The 15,438-nt window shown below is 41.3% G+C and overlaps 1 protein-coding gene across 14 annotated transcripts in view; it reads left to right on the top strand.

Moving 5' to 3' along the window:
- The window catches only part of Kiaa1217 (KIAA1217 ortholog), a 458,856-nt gene that overhangs the window by 415,822 nt on the left and 27,596 nt on the right, over positions 1-15,438 (top strand). For all 14 annotated transcript variants that reach the window (XM_076832183.1, XM_076832182.1, XM_076832181.1 and 11 more), the window contains 2 exons: positions 1,674-1,840; positions 12,752-12,927. In XM_076832183.1, coding sequence (XP_076688298.1) covers positions 1,674-1,840; positions 12,752-12,927 — 343 coding nt within the window. The remainder of the gene's footprint in view (positions 1-1,673; positions 1,841-12,751; positions 12,928-15,438) is intronic.

The following is a 15,438-nucleotide window of genomic DNA, read 5'->3' as shown; positions in this document are numbered from 1 at the left end:
AAAAGCTTGCTGTCTGGTGTGCTGGGGTTCCTTTGTAAATCTTTTAGGATGCCTCTGATCTGCTCTCTTGATTTCCCCCAAGCAGCCTTTAGAGGGGCAAGGAAGAGACCTGCTCTCTTTGGACAGTCTCCCAAGTGTGATGAACTTGTGTGCTGCCCACTCTCCACTAGTGTTATAGAGAACAAGCTAGTCAAAGGACAGTGGCCAGCACTCCCTGACTCATAGCAGGCCATATTTTTAGCCCATGGCAGCAGCTCCACTGAGGCTTTGCAGAGTGGTGTGTGCTGGGGAAGGAAGGGACCCACTGGTTGCTAAGCCAGAATGGAAAGCCAGGCCTCTGCTAGGTAACCAACCACTCCGGGGTGTATAATAGGGTTCTGTCCAGCAAGGCCAGCCTGGCCCATTACAAAGCTTCTGGAAAGAAGTGAACAGATGTTTGTGTGTGCATGTGTATGCATGTGTTCATGTGTGTGCATATGTGTGTGCATGTGTAGAAGTTAGTGACTCATCCACTCTGGAAGCCTGTTCCATACAGTTGCCAGAAAAAGGAGGCAGTCCTTTCTTTTTGTTCCCATTCCTTAAACTTCACTACTTGTATTCTTTTTAAGTCCTTTTACAAACAAACTTGGCCAAATAGGGCCCTTCCCTGATGGACTTACAAAATACATGTGGATTATTTAAGTTGAATCTGAAAAACAAAAGTTTATGGCAACTATAAAATAACTTAGGAAGAGTTCGCCAGCTCTGTCCTGTGGCCCCTCGGTTCTGGGGATGGAACCCAGGGCCTCACCCATGCTAGGCAAGTGTGCTTCCACAGAGCCACACCTCAGAAGAGTTGCCTTCTGCTGACTTTTTTTATTCTATTCCTAAAGAATGTTGGAATCTTGCCTCATTTTCTTACTAAAGGAGATGTGTGCAGAGGGTCCTACTTATTTTGGAGTTTGGGAAACCTGCAGGGATTCAGGAGAGAACCAAGCCCTTATTAGTTTATCTTGATGATCACCCAACTCTTGTCCAGAAACGAGGTGTGCATCCTTAGGGTACACACTGCCATGCAGGACACAGTCGCATGAATCTTAAAGTTATTTTTTCTGTATGTGCACTCAGTAGATTTAAGAATCTAAGAACTAACAATAAGAATATAAAATTCATATGGAATACCACCATCGGGAGATACTGTTAATACTTTGTTTTACATAAATATACATACATAAATATACACAAATGCATATATGTATTATGTATGTATGTATTTTTTAACTTTCCTCCATGCAAACCTGTGTGCTTACAGAATATAGGAAGGGGTGGGAGGGAGAAAGAAAGAGAAAAGAAGGGAGAGCAAATGGAAGGGAGAAAGGGAGAAAAAAGATGGAAAGAGGGAGGGAGGAAGGAAGGGAGAGAGGGAGGGAGAGAGCAGCGGGGACATTTAACTTCCTTAACGTGGCATCGAGCTGTACACTCTGCTCTGTGGTCTGCCATCCTATAGCACTAAACTTCCAGAAAATGTATTTACAGACTACATCCCATAACATTGTGTGGCTTATAACCATGCTTCATAAGAAAGCAAATGCCATTCCTAAAGTTACTAGAACTCTGTATTGGGATGGGACTCAGAGCCTGGACTTCCCTCTGTGGCATGCATTCTAAGGTCCTTTGCTGCTCTTTTCTCACAGGAACTCCCCACATTTCCGGAGGGAAGACTCTGGGTGCCCAAGAGGCCACGGTGCCACCCAGCCAGCCCCTGCCTACAGGCGCCTCGGCCATCCACATGAGCCTGCTGGACATGAAGCGAAGTGTGGCCGAACTCAAGCTCCAGCTCCAGCAGATGAGACAGCTCCAGGTATCCCTCATGGATGCACCCTCTGTCTCGCTGGCCCTAAGTCTCCCTTCACCTCCTCCCCTAGCCCACCCCACTGCATCCTCTCTGGGCTCTTTCTGCCATCTTATTCCTAGGGGCTAATTGAAGACCTGAAGCATTAGAACCCTAATGGCCTGGTTTTCCCTGCACAACTTAATCCTGGTCTAGAGTCTTCTGCTGCAAATACAGGCAATCTGTAATGATTTCTTTAAGTGGCGCATGCTCTTACACATTTAAAAAAAAAAAAAAATACTATTCACATCTGCTGTTGGAGAGGACTTGAATAGACAGGAGCCCTGTGGAGCATTCTAACAGCCAGTTAAGGCTGCCAGCTCAGTGTAGGCTCCTTCCTTCTCCCTAGGGAGCAGGCGCAAGGTGCTACAGTCAGCCAAGCTTTTTTTGTTTTGTTTTTGTTTTTGTTTTTTTAATTTTTTTATATGCAAGGAACTGAGATGTATTTAGAACTATGAATTTAGAATAGAAGATGAATTCATAAGGAAAAAAAGCCATCCTGGATGATTTGTTGAGAAAAACATCTGCATTTTATTTGCATAGTATGTTCCAAGTTTTTTTTTTTTTTTTTTTTTTATCCTTTTCCATTGTTGAGGAATAAAGGTACTATAGGGGATTCAAAGGGGAGAGAAAATAACTCTCATGTCACAAATCTTGGTCAACAAATCCTGTAAATCTTACACTGCATAAAACTTCTATCACTTGGTATAAGGACTAAAGAGCTGGCTTGCATATCTCTTTATGAGGTCACAGGATTGCTTCATGGATCAGCCTCACACCTCCCTGCCTTTTGTGGTAGGTGGAGCACCGAGGATATAGTTCTGGCTCAGACTTTATTCAAGATATTCCCTGACTTCCTTCAAGAAGCTCTTGGGCTGGTTGTAGTGGCGCACGCCTATAATCCCAGTGGCTCAGGAGGCTGAGACAGGAGGATTGTGAGTTCAAAGCCAGCCTCAGCAACGGCAAAGCACTAAGCATCTCAGTGAGACCCTGTCTCTAAATAAAATACAAAACAGGGCTGGGGATGTGGCTCAGTGGTCAGTTGTCCCTAAATTCAATCCCTAGTTCACCCTCCCCAAGGAAAAACCCAAAGTTCTTGAGCCAAACGTTGCTAACAAGAGAACACACAGGAGCCTGAGCCACCACTGTAGGGTCCTCAGTAGCCAGAGGAAGGCAACCCCCTTAGTCCCCGAGGTGCAGTAAGGAAAGGTCTTTGAATCACAGCTCTTCTCTCCCTTCCACACACTAATGACATAAACCCTACATTTTTCTCACCACCTTATTATGGCTAAGAAAATTATTTCCCCTTGCCCTCTGCATACCAGAGGACAAAAAGAGCAGCTGATTTGAGGGATCTGCCCAAGGCCCTAGCTTAGGTCACAGGAGTTAACAGAACAGACACACTGGCCAGTGCTCAGATCCCCACACCTTGGCTGTTTGGTGCAAATTTACTTACATCTCTTCTGAATCATGTCGTCGGTGAAGTGGCCCATCCTTTGCATGGGCTTCTCCTTGCTTCACAATTTTTAAAGACTTTGCAATGAAATGAAGTATCCAAGTTGGGCTCGGGTTGTATGTTGGGGTGATGACACAGATGTCCTCAGTGTCCAGACAGTAATGTAACAGGGGAAGTGAGGAGGGACAAGGGCAAAGTTGTCCCTTTAGAGACACTCTGTCTACACTCTGTCCCAGCCAACTTGTAGCCAGATGGTCGGTTATTTCAAGAGAATCTGGAAATACAGGTTTTACAGGAAATACATCTATCTTTAAATGTTGGAAAGTAATTAAACTCAATTTTTTAGTGCTCTGAGGGCCAAAGGACACGTCTGCAGGCCAGAGATGGTCAGGGTTTCTGCAGGTGAAGTTCCTCCTCACGCCGCCCCTGCCTTTTGGCGCCACCTGCTGGCCATTTGGAAATTATGCTCTCCTTGTTGTGCCCCCTGTCAGAGAAATGAGTGAATCTATCATTTATATACTAGTCCCTCACGGCTCTCAAAAGAGAAGCTGTTAGTTTGGGAACAAGAGTAAAATTAATTTAGCATCAATATCTTATTTGCCCTATATATTTCATGGGTGTTAAGGTGAATCTGATAGCACATCTATGGTATTCCTGTCTGTAGCATTGCACGTTGGTGAATGGTGTCATTTGGTACTCCAGCTGGCTAGCAGAGGTCTCCCACAAATTGCCTGTTTTTGCAGCCTTGAACTTGAAGGTTTTTCATCAAGGTCTAGGCCATTTTAATACCCAAGTTCCGCTATTGCTTCAGAACTGCTCAAGTCCTCTGGCTCTCCAAAAATAAAGAACAATGTACAAATGTGCTTTTGAGCTTAGAAATGTCTATAGTTCTCAAGTGCAGACATGTTGGGGAAGATAAATACCTTATTTCTTAACCCAGCTGCTATTGTTTCTACCTGTGACTTGGTATTCTCTGCTTCCAGTTTGACTTCCCTCCCCCTCAGATTTCTATCTTTTCAGTCAGGAGAGTCTATTTAAGACAAAAACAACTCAGAATAATTAAGCTATGGCAGCACCCATTCTCCTTCAGTATATGTATTATTATACAGCAAAAATGAAGTGCAACCCCAAAGTGATTATAAGGCCAATAATGGATCTATCATTAGAAATATGTGAAACTCTCTAGAAGAGTCTCAAAAGAACAAAAATTGAATTAGAAATTCAAATGTTCTTTGAACTGTGTTATGAAATACTGAAACTGAATGAAATCTTTTGTGCTTGGCAGCCAGCTCCAGTAATTAGATAATTAAATCATTGGAAAAATCCTAGACTGCAAGCATATCGTATTTGAGCATCTCACTTTCAGCACTGATGGATTCTTCTCAGGAATAGAAATGGGATGCAGACCCAGGAGGGTGTGTAGATTTTAGCAGGGCAAAAGGGAAGTTAAGGAAGGCAAAAGGAGCCCAAGCAGATCAAGAGGACTCCAGAAACTCAGTTCATACAATACTCTGCAGTTTCACTTGAATTCTCTACAGATGGTTCTCAATCCTGGCTGTCCGTTAGAGCCACTTCACGCTCTTAACAAAATGACTAGTGCCAGAGTCTGACTTTAATGGTGTGGACTAGCTGGTGATTCTAGAATGTTCCAAGGGCAAGAACTACTGCTCTCAGGTTATTATGGATGCTCGTTCTTATAAGGTACCTCATGGAACGGTTTAGATCAGTCAGCCATCACAGAAGGTAAAACAGGAACTAACGAAGTCACCTACCACTCTGTAAGAACAGAATACACAGTAACCTAAAGCCTCATTCCCCAGGGGCTATTTTTGGGCCCTCTGCTTAGGTATGTTTGGTAGGATTGCTACAGGCATCTTCTATGTTGCTATTTTCCTGTTCCCAAATAACAGTCTATAACCGGCTAGCAACAATGGAAAATATTTTTCTTCCTAACAACTGTTCTCTTTCAAAGATAATTGTCTATGTATATTACCTTTCCTGATATGACTGGGGGGGGAGGAAGCTTTTTTCTGAGGGATAAACAACATCTTTTCCCCAAACGGCTCAGTACTTGGATTTTGCCCAGGTAATTCCAGACCCACAGAAGCGACTGCACTTCTAACCCTCTCTGTGGGCTAAGGAGAAATAAGTCTTCTAGAAGTGTTGGTGCAGGTTCTATGGAAACCAAATGAGACTTGACTTAAATCAAGAGACTAGAAACATTCAACTTATTTAATTCCCACAACTTTTTTTCTTAGACCCTATCTCCTAATGGTGATACTCCTGACCAAAAAAAAAAAAAAAAAAAAAAAAAAATTGGGTTGTTCTGAATTTAGTGTTACATTTTTAAGACTACTGTGAATTTGCTCTCTTCCCAGAGAGGGAGGATCAACATAATAAAAGAAACAGCAGTACACAGAGCCCTTGTGTTTGAAATGATAAAATTCAATAGTTATCTGAATGTATCTTTTTATAAGACACTACTTCTTGTTTCAGGGTCTTGTTTATTTTCTGATGTCCAAAATAATGGTCAAGGGAATGTGTATTCCAGAGAAAAGCACACCAGAAGTGGCTTGTGTGGAGAAAACCTGTTTTCTCCTGCCAGGCAGAAATAATGAATAAAACTAGTCCAGGGCTTGAAAATTGGGCTGCTCGGTGCAATATTCCCAGCCTCAATCAGATCTTCAGACAATAAGAAGCTGTCTGAGATGGGGAGACAGCACCCAGATAACATGCAGCTGTGACCAGGCATCCTCTGTCTTGTTCCCTAAAGCCTGGGAGAACTTGTCCAGTTGCTCATGAGTCATTCTGGGGTCTGGTGATCATCACGAAATTTCCCAACTTTTGGTGCAGTCGCTGTTCAGTATCACTGCTAGACAGAAAAACCATTCCCATCACACTATCCACTGTGGTCAAAGCTGATTTTTACCAAAGAAATCAAGAATAAGTACATGAAGTACAGGTCTATTTTTAGGTAGGTGGAATTTGATTTAAACAGTTTCCTACTTTGTTTATGAAATCGATATGGATAACTCATTTGGCCCAATTAAAATTTTAATGTCCAAGAACATTATTTCTGCCTAAGTATGCTTATTAACGTGTCAAAGACATTTTCAGTAAATTATGTTTCCAGCTATGAAGGAATAACTGCGGATCAACTTGCCTTCCCGCTGTTGACAGCTAGAGAACTGAAAAGCAAATGAAACAACTAATTTCAGACACTAGACAACAGATATAACAGGGGTGTGATACTTTGGAGAATGGGAACAAAGGTGATAAGACCCACCAGTGACCCAGATTTCTGCCTAGAGATGCTTTTCAAAGGTAATGCTTGGGATACCCCAAGCAGCCCAGGATCAGCTGCTGAGTTGAAATAAGATCAACATTTAGAGGGCTGAGGCAGCTAGAGTTTGTAGAATGGAGTACCAAGGAGAAGAAAGCTGTGCACAGAAAGAACTATGTAAATCTGTGGATCTCTTGTTGGGTCATAAGCCAGTTCTGTGTGGTGTGGAAAGACCACCGAGCCAGGCAAAGACCAAGTTGGGAGAGCTGGGGGCTGAAAACTTCCCAGAGCCCATACAGGCTTGGAAGATGTTTTCAAGTTTTGATGTTCACATTTTGACAGGAAAGAGTGGAGAAGCCTTGTAGAACACATGAGCATTCAGCAAAGAACAGAGAAAGGCTATGCCTCAGTCTTAAGGAACACCCTTAAGACTTCAAAGGCCAAAGTTGATCCACAAGTAACTGAAGTATCTAACCAGAGGAAGTCCAGAATCTATAAAGGAAAACAACAAAATCCCAAACTTCATGTCCAGCATCTCATCAAAAATTACTAGACATAATGATTCTGAAAAATGTGATTTATAACCTTAAGAAAAATCACCCAGCAGAAACCAACCAGAAATGACCCGGATAATGAAGTCAGCAGCAAGGACTTCAAAACAGATATTATTCTTCTCAAGAATTTAAAGGAAATTGTGAACATAATAAAACAAGAAATGGAAAGGTATTTTAAAAAAAAAAAAATCCCAGTGCAGCTTTTAATGCTGAAAAGCACGGTATTTGAGCGGACTTAGATAAGTCACTGCCCAAACAAAATATCAGTCAACTTGAAAACATAGCAATAGTGACTGTCCAAGCTGAAGTATAAGAATAAAACAGGGGCTGGGGATGTGGCTCAAGCCATAGCACGCTCGCCTGGCATGCGCGAGGCACTGGGTTCGATCCTCAGCACCACATAAAAATAAAATAAAGATGTTGTGTCCACCAAAAACTAAAAAACAAAAAATAAAAAATTCTCTCTCTCTCTCTCTCTTTCAAAAAACAAAAACCAAAAATTCAGTGACCTGTGGAACAAAATCAAGGGGGCAGTAAAGGACAGAAAAATATTCAGAGATCAGGACTATGATTTTGCCAACTTTGATGAAAGTTGTAAATCCAAGACCAGTAGAGCTCAATAAACACCTTGACCAGTCAGCACAAAGGAAACCACACCAAAGCTGGGTGTAATCAGATGCTAAAAATCAAGAGATGGGGCTGGGATTGTGGCTCAGCCGCGGAACGCTCGTCTAGCACCTGCATGGCCCTGGGTTTGGTCCTCAGCACCACATAAAAATAAATAAATAAAATAAAGGTATTGGGTCCAACAACAACTGAAAAATAAATATTTCTTTAAAAATCAGGGATAACTAGGAAAATTTAAAAACAGCCAGAAGGGGAAAAAGAGAAATGAAATCATACAAAGAAACATAAATAAGAATGAATCCCAGCTTCTCATCAGAAAAAAATACAAGTCACAAGACAATGGAGTGGCCTCTTTAAAGTGTTCAAAGGAAAAAAATCTCATAAAACAGAGACCCTTCCCAACTCGTATCATGAAGCCAGTATTACCCCAAGGCAAAACCAGATAGAAATATTATAGGAAAAGCACAGACCAATATTCCTCATGAAAATAGATTCAGCAAATCCTTAACAGAATAATAGCAGTGAAATTCAACCATAGATAAAAAAAGGATATAAATTTTCCCAGTAATACCAGATTGTTCTAATATGAAGAAACTAATCAATATATTTGACCATATTAACAGTCCAAAGGAGAAAATCATATCATTTCTAGAAAAATTGAGAAAGCATGTGACAGAATTCACAATGGATGATAAAAACGTACAGTGATCTAGGAGGAGAAGCAAAAGGCCCGTACACTACAGAAGGCATCTTAGTCATGGTGAAATGCCAAACGCATCCCATGACATCAGCGACAAGGCCAAGGGAATCTACTCTCCCTTCTATTTCACACTGTCCTGAAGACCCTAGCAAGTGCAAAAGGCTAGGAACAAAAACAAACAAACAAACAAAAAAAAGAGGACGATCCCTGGAGCCTATGAGGTCAAGACCAGCCTGGCAACGTAGTGAGAACCTGTCTCAAAACAAAACAAACCAACAGAAAGAAATAGAGGCATCCAGGTGGGAAAGTAAACAGTGTCATCAGTTTCACTCACAGAAGATGTGATTGTGAACATATGAAATCAAAAGGCATCTTACAGGGCATACTACTAGAAATAGAGTGTGCTACTATAAATAAGTGAAATTAACAAGATCAACAGAATCAGGGTAATATGTAAAAATACAAAAATGTTGAAATACCACTCCAAAATACAAAGAAGGAATTGTTGAAACACTCAACAGCATGGCCAGGTTCTCAAAAATCAGTGTACTGTGCTGGGGATGGAGCTCAGAGGTAGAGTTCTTGTCTAGTGTGCATGAGGTCCTGGGTTCCATCCCCCATACCACGAAACAAACAAACAACCACAATGTTCTGAATGAAAGAAGCCAGACACCAAGGAGTACATACTGACTGTATAATTCCATTTCTATGACATTCTAGGACAGGAGGAATTCATCTTTAATGACAGAAAGCAAACTGTGGCTTCCCTGGACTGAGGATTGGGGATTAATTGCAAAGGATAAGGAAGGAAAGTTTTAAAGTGATAAAAAATGTCTTCTGGCCTTGGGGTGGGGATTATACTGGCATATATATTTGTCCGAACTCACAGAAACTCTGACTTAAGATGGGCCTATTTTATGGTTTACAACCTATTTATGGTTGTAAACCATACTCCATGGAGTTCATTTTCAAAAAATTGAAATGTAAGTATCACCTCCTAAGCAAAAATAAACCAATGATTTGAGCTGCCAATAACTTACTTACTAACTGAAAGCATTTTCTGTAAGCACTGTTTGCACTGTGCTGAGATGAAATGGGAACATTCCTGTGGCCTGGAGACAGCACCAAGGGACATGAAGCATGGGGGGAATAGAGAAAAGGAGACAGAGAAACTAGGCAAATGTTTATGCCTCCAGAGGTCATGCATCACTGCCCATGTGTCAGCTGGACTGCTGGGAAGTGTTCCCTCTTTGGTCCTCTCAACTGGATCCCCTAAAGCCTCTCTTTCTGGGAATGAGGATAATAAAGCCTAGAATTCAAGGAGAATGCCTCCCTCCTCTTCTAGCACTTAAATATGATGTGCAGATATATTCTCCCAGGGCACCCGTAGTCTGCTCAGAAATATTAACATTAACACTCATACAACAAATATGTGTTGGCTACATACCATGGGCCAGAAACTGTGCTTATAGCTGGGAACAAAACAGACATATTCCCTTATCTTGATAGAAGAACAACTTGGGGTAGTGGAAAATCGTTTGAATTCAGATTTTTCCTGGTTCTAATCCTGACAGTGACTGCCAGGGAAGCAGGAAGAAATCCCTTGAACTTCCAGGGCTTTACTTTTCCTAGCTTTCAAATTTCAATTTTGAGAATCTGAAATATTCCAGCCGTAATTTCTAGCTTGATGGCCATTGTTGATACTCAGTGCTAATGAGACTGTGGCACTGTTTGTTTGGGGGATTGGGGCAGGAGGGTTGTTGCAGAGGGCTGCGCCCCGCAGATCAGAGCACAGTGACATCATCTGTACATTGGAGAGCCCTTTTCTTAGCCTCTGATGCTATTCTTGGTGGCAAATCAAATCATCTGAGAAATTTAAAAATTCCCAAGGCTCAGGCTGTACCTCAGACCAATTAAATCAGGATCTCTTGGGAGTGGGACTCACGCTTCCGTAACTTTTAGACTTATTTAATTACCTGTTTATTTGCCCCTTTCATACCCATCACTCTTCAACCCCCCCTCCCTTTCAAAGGCAATGGCTCTGTGGAATTGGATCTGTGGCAGTGAATTTGGGGCATACCATTTTGGTAGCAGGTAGCATTGTTCTGTGTATTTAATTGACTTGCGCAGTGTTGACCCTGCCACAGCTACTGTGATTAGAGCAAGGTAGAACATTCAAGCTGAGCCCAGGGCAAAGATGTAAACAGAGCCCAGGTTCTGTGAGCCTCTCCATATTTTAATCATTGAGGAAACAATTATGGACTCTCCATTGTTCTATTATCCTCAACATTGCTGCTTCATGCTGTTCTTTCACTCAGCAGACATTTATTGGATTTCTGCTCTGTGCTTGGCACAGTGTCCTAGAGTCTTTGGAGAGCAGAAATTAACCAAGTGGAGGGAGAAGCATTCAAGAGGTCAAAATAGCAGGTGCAGAGTACCTGTGGTATAAAGAGCTTGGCCAGCCAGAGAAATTGAAAGTATACTAGTGTGTCTGGAGCACAGAGTGCTGGGTGCATGGAGTGAGGGGAGACTGGCTGTGTGGGAAGGGGCCAGGCTGCCCAACACCTTGTGGACAGGCTGGGGCTGCAAGGAGCATGGCAGGAAGTTGCTTCCAAAACTGGTGCCTTTTAGACTGTTTGTAAGTCCACAGTAAAAAGACATTAGCAAAACAATAAAAAAAAAAAAAAAAACATTAGCAAAAGCAGTGTGAGAGCATGATTGTGAGTCATATGCAGAAGGTCACCAAGAGTGGCACATTTTTATTTGGTTCCCTCCCAAACAAAACCACAGGCCCCGCCCCTAAGTTTTTGCTCCTTGATAACAGTAGGTAGTATGGACTCAGAGCTGGATTCAAGCCAGAGACTATTGTAAGCACTCAATTGTCTTACTCAGTCTCCATGACCAGCCAAGTACTATGAACTATTACTACACCTTCTTATGGGTGGACACAGAGATTAATGACTTGGCCACAGACACACCACTACTCAGTGGTAAAACTAGAAATTAGGCCCAGGCATTCTTTTTCTGGAAGCCAGTTAATCATCATGCAGTGCTGATGTTGGAAACCAAAGTGGTTTTGCTTGTAGCCTGAGTTAAAATATGTTGTCTTTACTCCGAGAAAATAGAAACTACGATGAGGTCTCAAGCAAGTAGTCCCACGGTCAGATTATACTCCTGCTCAACGTGTACAGATCAGGAGCAACTGGCAAAGACACCTCCACTCCCACGAGGGGATACATAGTAGTTAGAGAACAGTCCGTGAAACAAGGAAACAATTGAAATTTGCTACCTGATATTTCAGGGAAATTTTAGGAATGATATAATAGGCATAATAGAAGCACCGCTGTTGAGGCTGATCAAGGAAATTTGCTTGATGGATGTGCTGTCATAAAATTGTCCTGCCCCAGGGACTCATGTTGTTGGTCTGGATTCTTATAAAGCCTAGATGCAAACTTGCACATCCTATATGCTCTGGGGTGACACACCAGAGAGTTCTGGAAGCTATGGAAAATGTGGGCTTATGTACACATGCAGCCTTCTTCAAATCCAGGGATATTCATAAATTGCCAAGAGCCTTGGGCTCATCTAGAATCATTGTCATTGCTACCATTAACAATGAGTACTGTTTTAGGGTCTGTGATTCATAATATGAGAGACACCAGCTACAGAGGTACATGTGCACTTTTAGCGGATACTCTGGAATATGCTATATCCAAGTTCACATTTATGGAGTATTTATCGCAATCCAAGCAGTACTTCATATAATCCTCAGAACAGCCCCGCCAAGGAAAGTAGGTCCCTCATCATTACAGATAGGGAAATGAAGACCAAGAAGTTCTAAGTAATATGCCCAAAGTCTCAAGGTGGGGTTGGAAGAAGGTTCTGAGTTTATACAAAGTCTGCTTGGCTCCCAAACTAGGTTCTTTGCTGCTTTCTATAAAAACCTGTCCATAGAGTTTATATCTTGTACCCATGATGCATTGGCCAGAGGATAGAAATGATCCCTATTTTTTTTTTCCTTTTATAGCTACAGACATAAAAGTCTGGTTGTCAGTCAGTTGCTAAAATTCAGATGTTGGTTGAAGAAGCAAATAGGATACACAGTCTTTGAGCCCTTCCCTTTCCTGCTAAAATAAAGAAATAACGATGCAGTTGCAAAGATTCTGTTTATCCGAATCCACTTCTGAAGTCTGCAAGGCATTCAGCCGCCGCGATGGCAGGCAGGCACAGCCAATTGAGGCTGATTTCTTTTGTTCCACAGCTGCAGAACCAGGAGCTGCTGAGGGCCATGATGAAGAAGGCTGAGCTGGAAATCAGTAGCAAAGTTGTGGAAACAATGAAGAGGCTGGAAGATCCCGTGCAGCGACAGCGCACCCTAGTGGAGCAAGAGAGACAAAAATACCTCCACGAAGAAGAGAGGATTGTCAAGAAGTTATGGTGAGTTGTCAAGAAGTCACTGTGGTCCCATGTTTAGCTGTTGAACCTGGAAAGGAAAAGTGTCTTTACTCAAAAGGAGGATTTTCTTAATTGGTGTTTTCTCCCTCTGTCTTTATTAAGCCCCTACTGTGTACAAGTGAGTGTTCCATTGGTCCTGGTATCTATGAACACAGGTACCCCTCCATGGAGGCCTGGGAAATTCAGCAATCCCCAGATGACTGAGCTAGTCTTTTTACAAGTTGGCGCATTACATTTTTTCTCTAGGGTTCAGCCACACATAAAATTAAAAGCAGCAAATGTCAAAACCCAATAATAAATGGAAAGTCTGTATTTAATCTCAATAAATTAAAACTAATAAGCAAAATAACACAGCACTAAAATTATCCTCCTATTATTCAACCATAGATGAAATTGCTGAAGAAGAATGTCAATGTAAAGTGTGTCTGATCCAGAATGAATGATGCTTCCTTGGATGTTACCAATCTTATGTAAGGTCCTTATTGAAAGCATCTATCAAATTCCACCATTGAAATGAGCAGAGTTTTATTACTCCCCATCAGGAGGCAGACCCATCTTTTATGTTAATGTGTATTTTGTTATGCAACAAAGATTTGTTATAGAATTATTTCACCTTTAAGTGTAATGAATAGTCATTTTTCTAGGTTTCTCTGGTGTTGGTAGTTTTCTTTTGCTTAGAAATATTAAGTCTCTCAAGTTGGGACTTATAAGAGGGCAAGTTGCAGATTCTTCCTATGACCAACCTAACCAGAATTCTCTGTGATGGAAAGTGTTATATACTATCACCTATTTCATATTTGAGCTGTAGCTTTTATTATCCCAATACCAATCCCATGTGTTTGATTAAAATGAGAATGTCCCTCTCAACAGTCTAGAGAGAAAAAATCAATACGAGTTATTATTTTCCAAATAAAAGTAGACCACTCTTCATTGACATCTCAAAAAAACTTCTAAAATTTTACTTAGTTCATACATTTGTGGACAGAGTTGATCACCCACCATGAGGTAATAAGGCTATTATTTGTCTGAAATGATTTTGTGACAGCCAGATTATTTAATACTAGGTCTCAAGACTTATCTGTAAATATATATACTTATATATACATACATTTAATATTTGTATAAATTTTCAAGAATATTTTGAAAAAAAGAAAATGTCCTTAAAATTTTTTTATTTATTGGTTAACTAACTCTTGTTTCTGGCCTTTAACAAGCATCTTTATCTCAATAATATCCTAAGACCAGTAACTTAGCTGATAAAGGAACAAAAATGTTATACCATATTTTACTGCATAATTGTCACAGATCTGATACCAAACATTTTTTTGCACAAAACTGAGATGTGACCTTTATGAGAGGCTTTTTAAAAATTGTGTCAATATTACTCAAAAATCATTTATTACTAAACTGTCTTTGGTGCAAGATTCAGATGCACAGAATACTCGTGAATCTATGTTAAGACAGTTGCAACAATTATGCCATGAAATACGTGAGAGGATTTTTTTCTGGTTGGTGTTATGGGATGGCCATAAATGAATAAAGTACGCACAGGGCCCTTGGGGATCTTCAGTGTAGCAAAGCAGAATGTATAAATAGGAGTTTAGTGCAGAACTGGTGATATGCAGGTTGTGGGTGAACCTACTGCTTGTGAGCCCAGGGATCAGGAGACTCAACCTGAAGTAGTTATTCTTTACATGTCCCACAGGCCAGGCACAGCCCTGTACACATGGTAATGTCAAAAGTGGTTGTTAAACTGAACTGAGATGGGCTTAAAGGCAGGTGAATTTCATCAGCAGAGGCTAGAGACCTTTCTGGCAGAGGAACCCTATGGACCACAGAGTCTCTGGACCAGGAAAGTACAGGATATCCTTAGAGAATTGGGGGTAGTCCAGTTTGGCAGGAGAATTGAATGCAAGATGCTACTTCTAAAGTCTTCTGTTTAGGTTGTGCCATTCATTTCTAGATCTTATACTACACTCCACTTGGATATCCGCCTGATGCCTGTCTGGGCTGTGCCTACCAAAATTGGAAGATCATGTTAACAGAAACCTGAATTTCTGGGTTTTGTTTTTATTTATTTGTTTTGTTTTGATTTGACTTGATTTGGTTTTGTTTGGTACCAGGGATTGAACCCAGGAGCACTTAGCCACTGAACCACATCACCAGCCCCTTTTATATTTTTTTTATTTAGAGACAGTGGCTCAATAAGCTGCTTAGGGTCTCGCTAAGTTGCTGAGGCTGGCTTTGAACTTGCAATCTTTCTGCCTCAGCCACGTGAGCCACAGGTGTACACCACTGCACCAGGCTGAATCTCTGGTTTTTATACAAGTTCCCAGGTCCAACCCCAACTGAGAATTTCTCTCAATGAAACTTAAGCTACATAGATGATTCCAAAGTAACTGCACATGATGAGGAAGGATTTTTGATCAAGGAAATAGCAAAACTCGACCTGTATTCTGTAAAGTTCCCTCTGTTGGTCCTGTGCCAGGCTGA

This window comes from Callospermophilus lateralis, chromosome 13 (assembly GCF_048772815.1).
Source record: "Callospermophilus lateralis isolate mCalLat2 chromosome 13, mCalLat2.hap1, whole genome shotgun sequence".
NCBI classification, from domain to species: domain Eukaryota; kingdom Metazoa; phylum Chordata; class Mammalia; order Rodentia; family Sciuridae; genus Callospermophilus; species Callospermophilus lateralis.
This window is presented reverse-complemented; position numbering and strand designations above follow the sequence as displayed.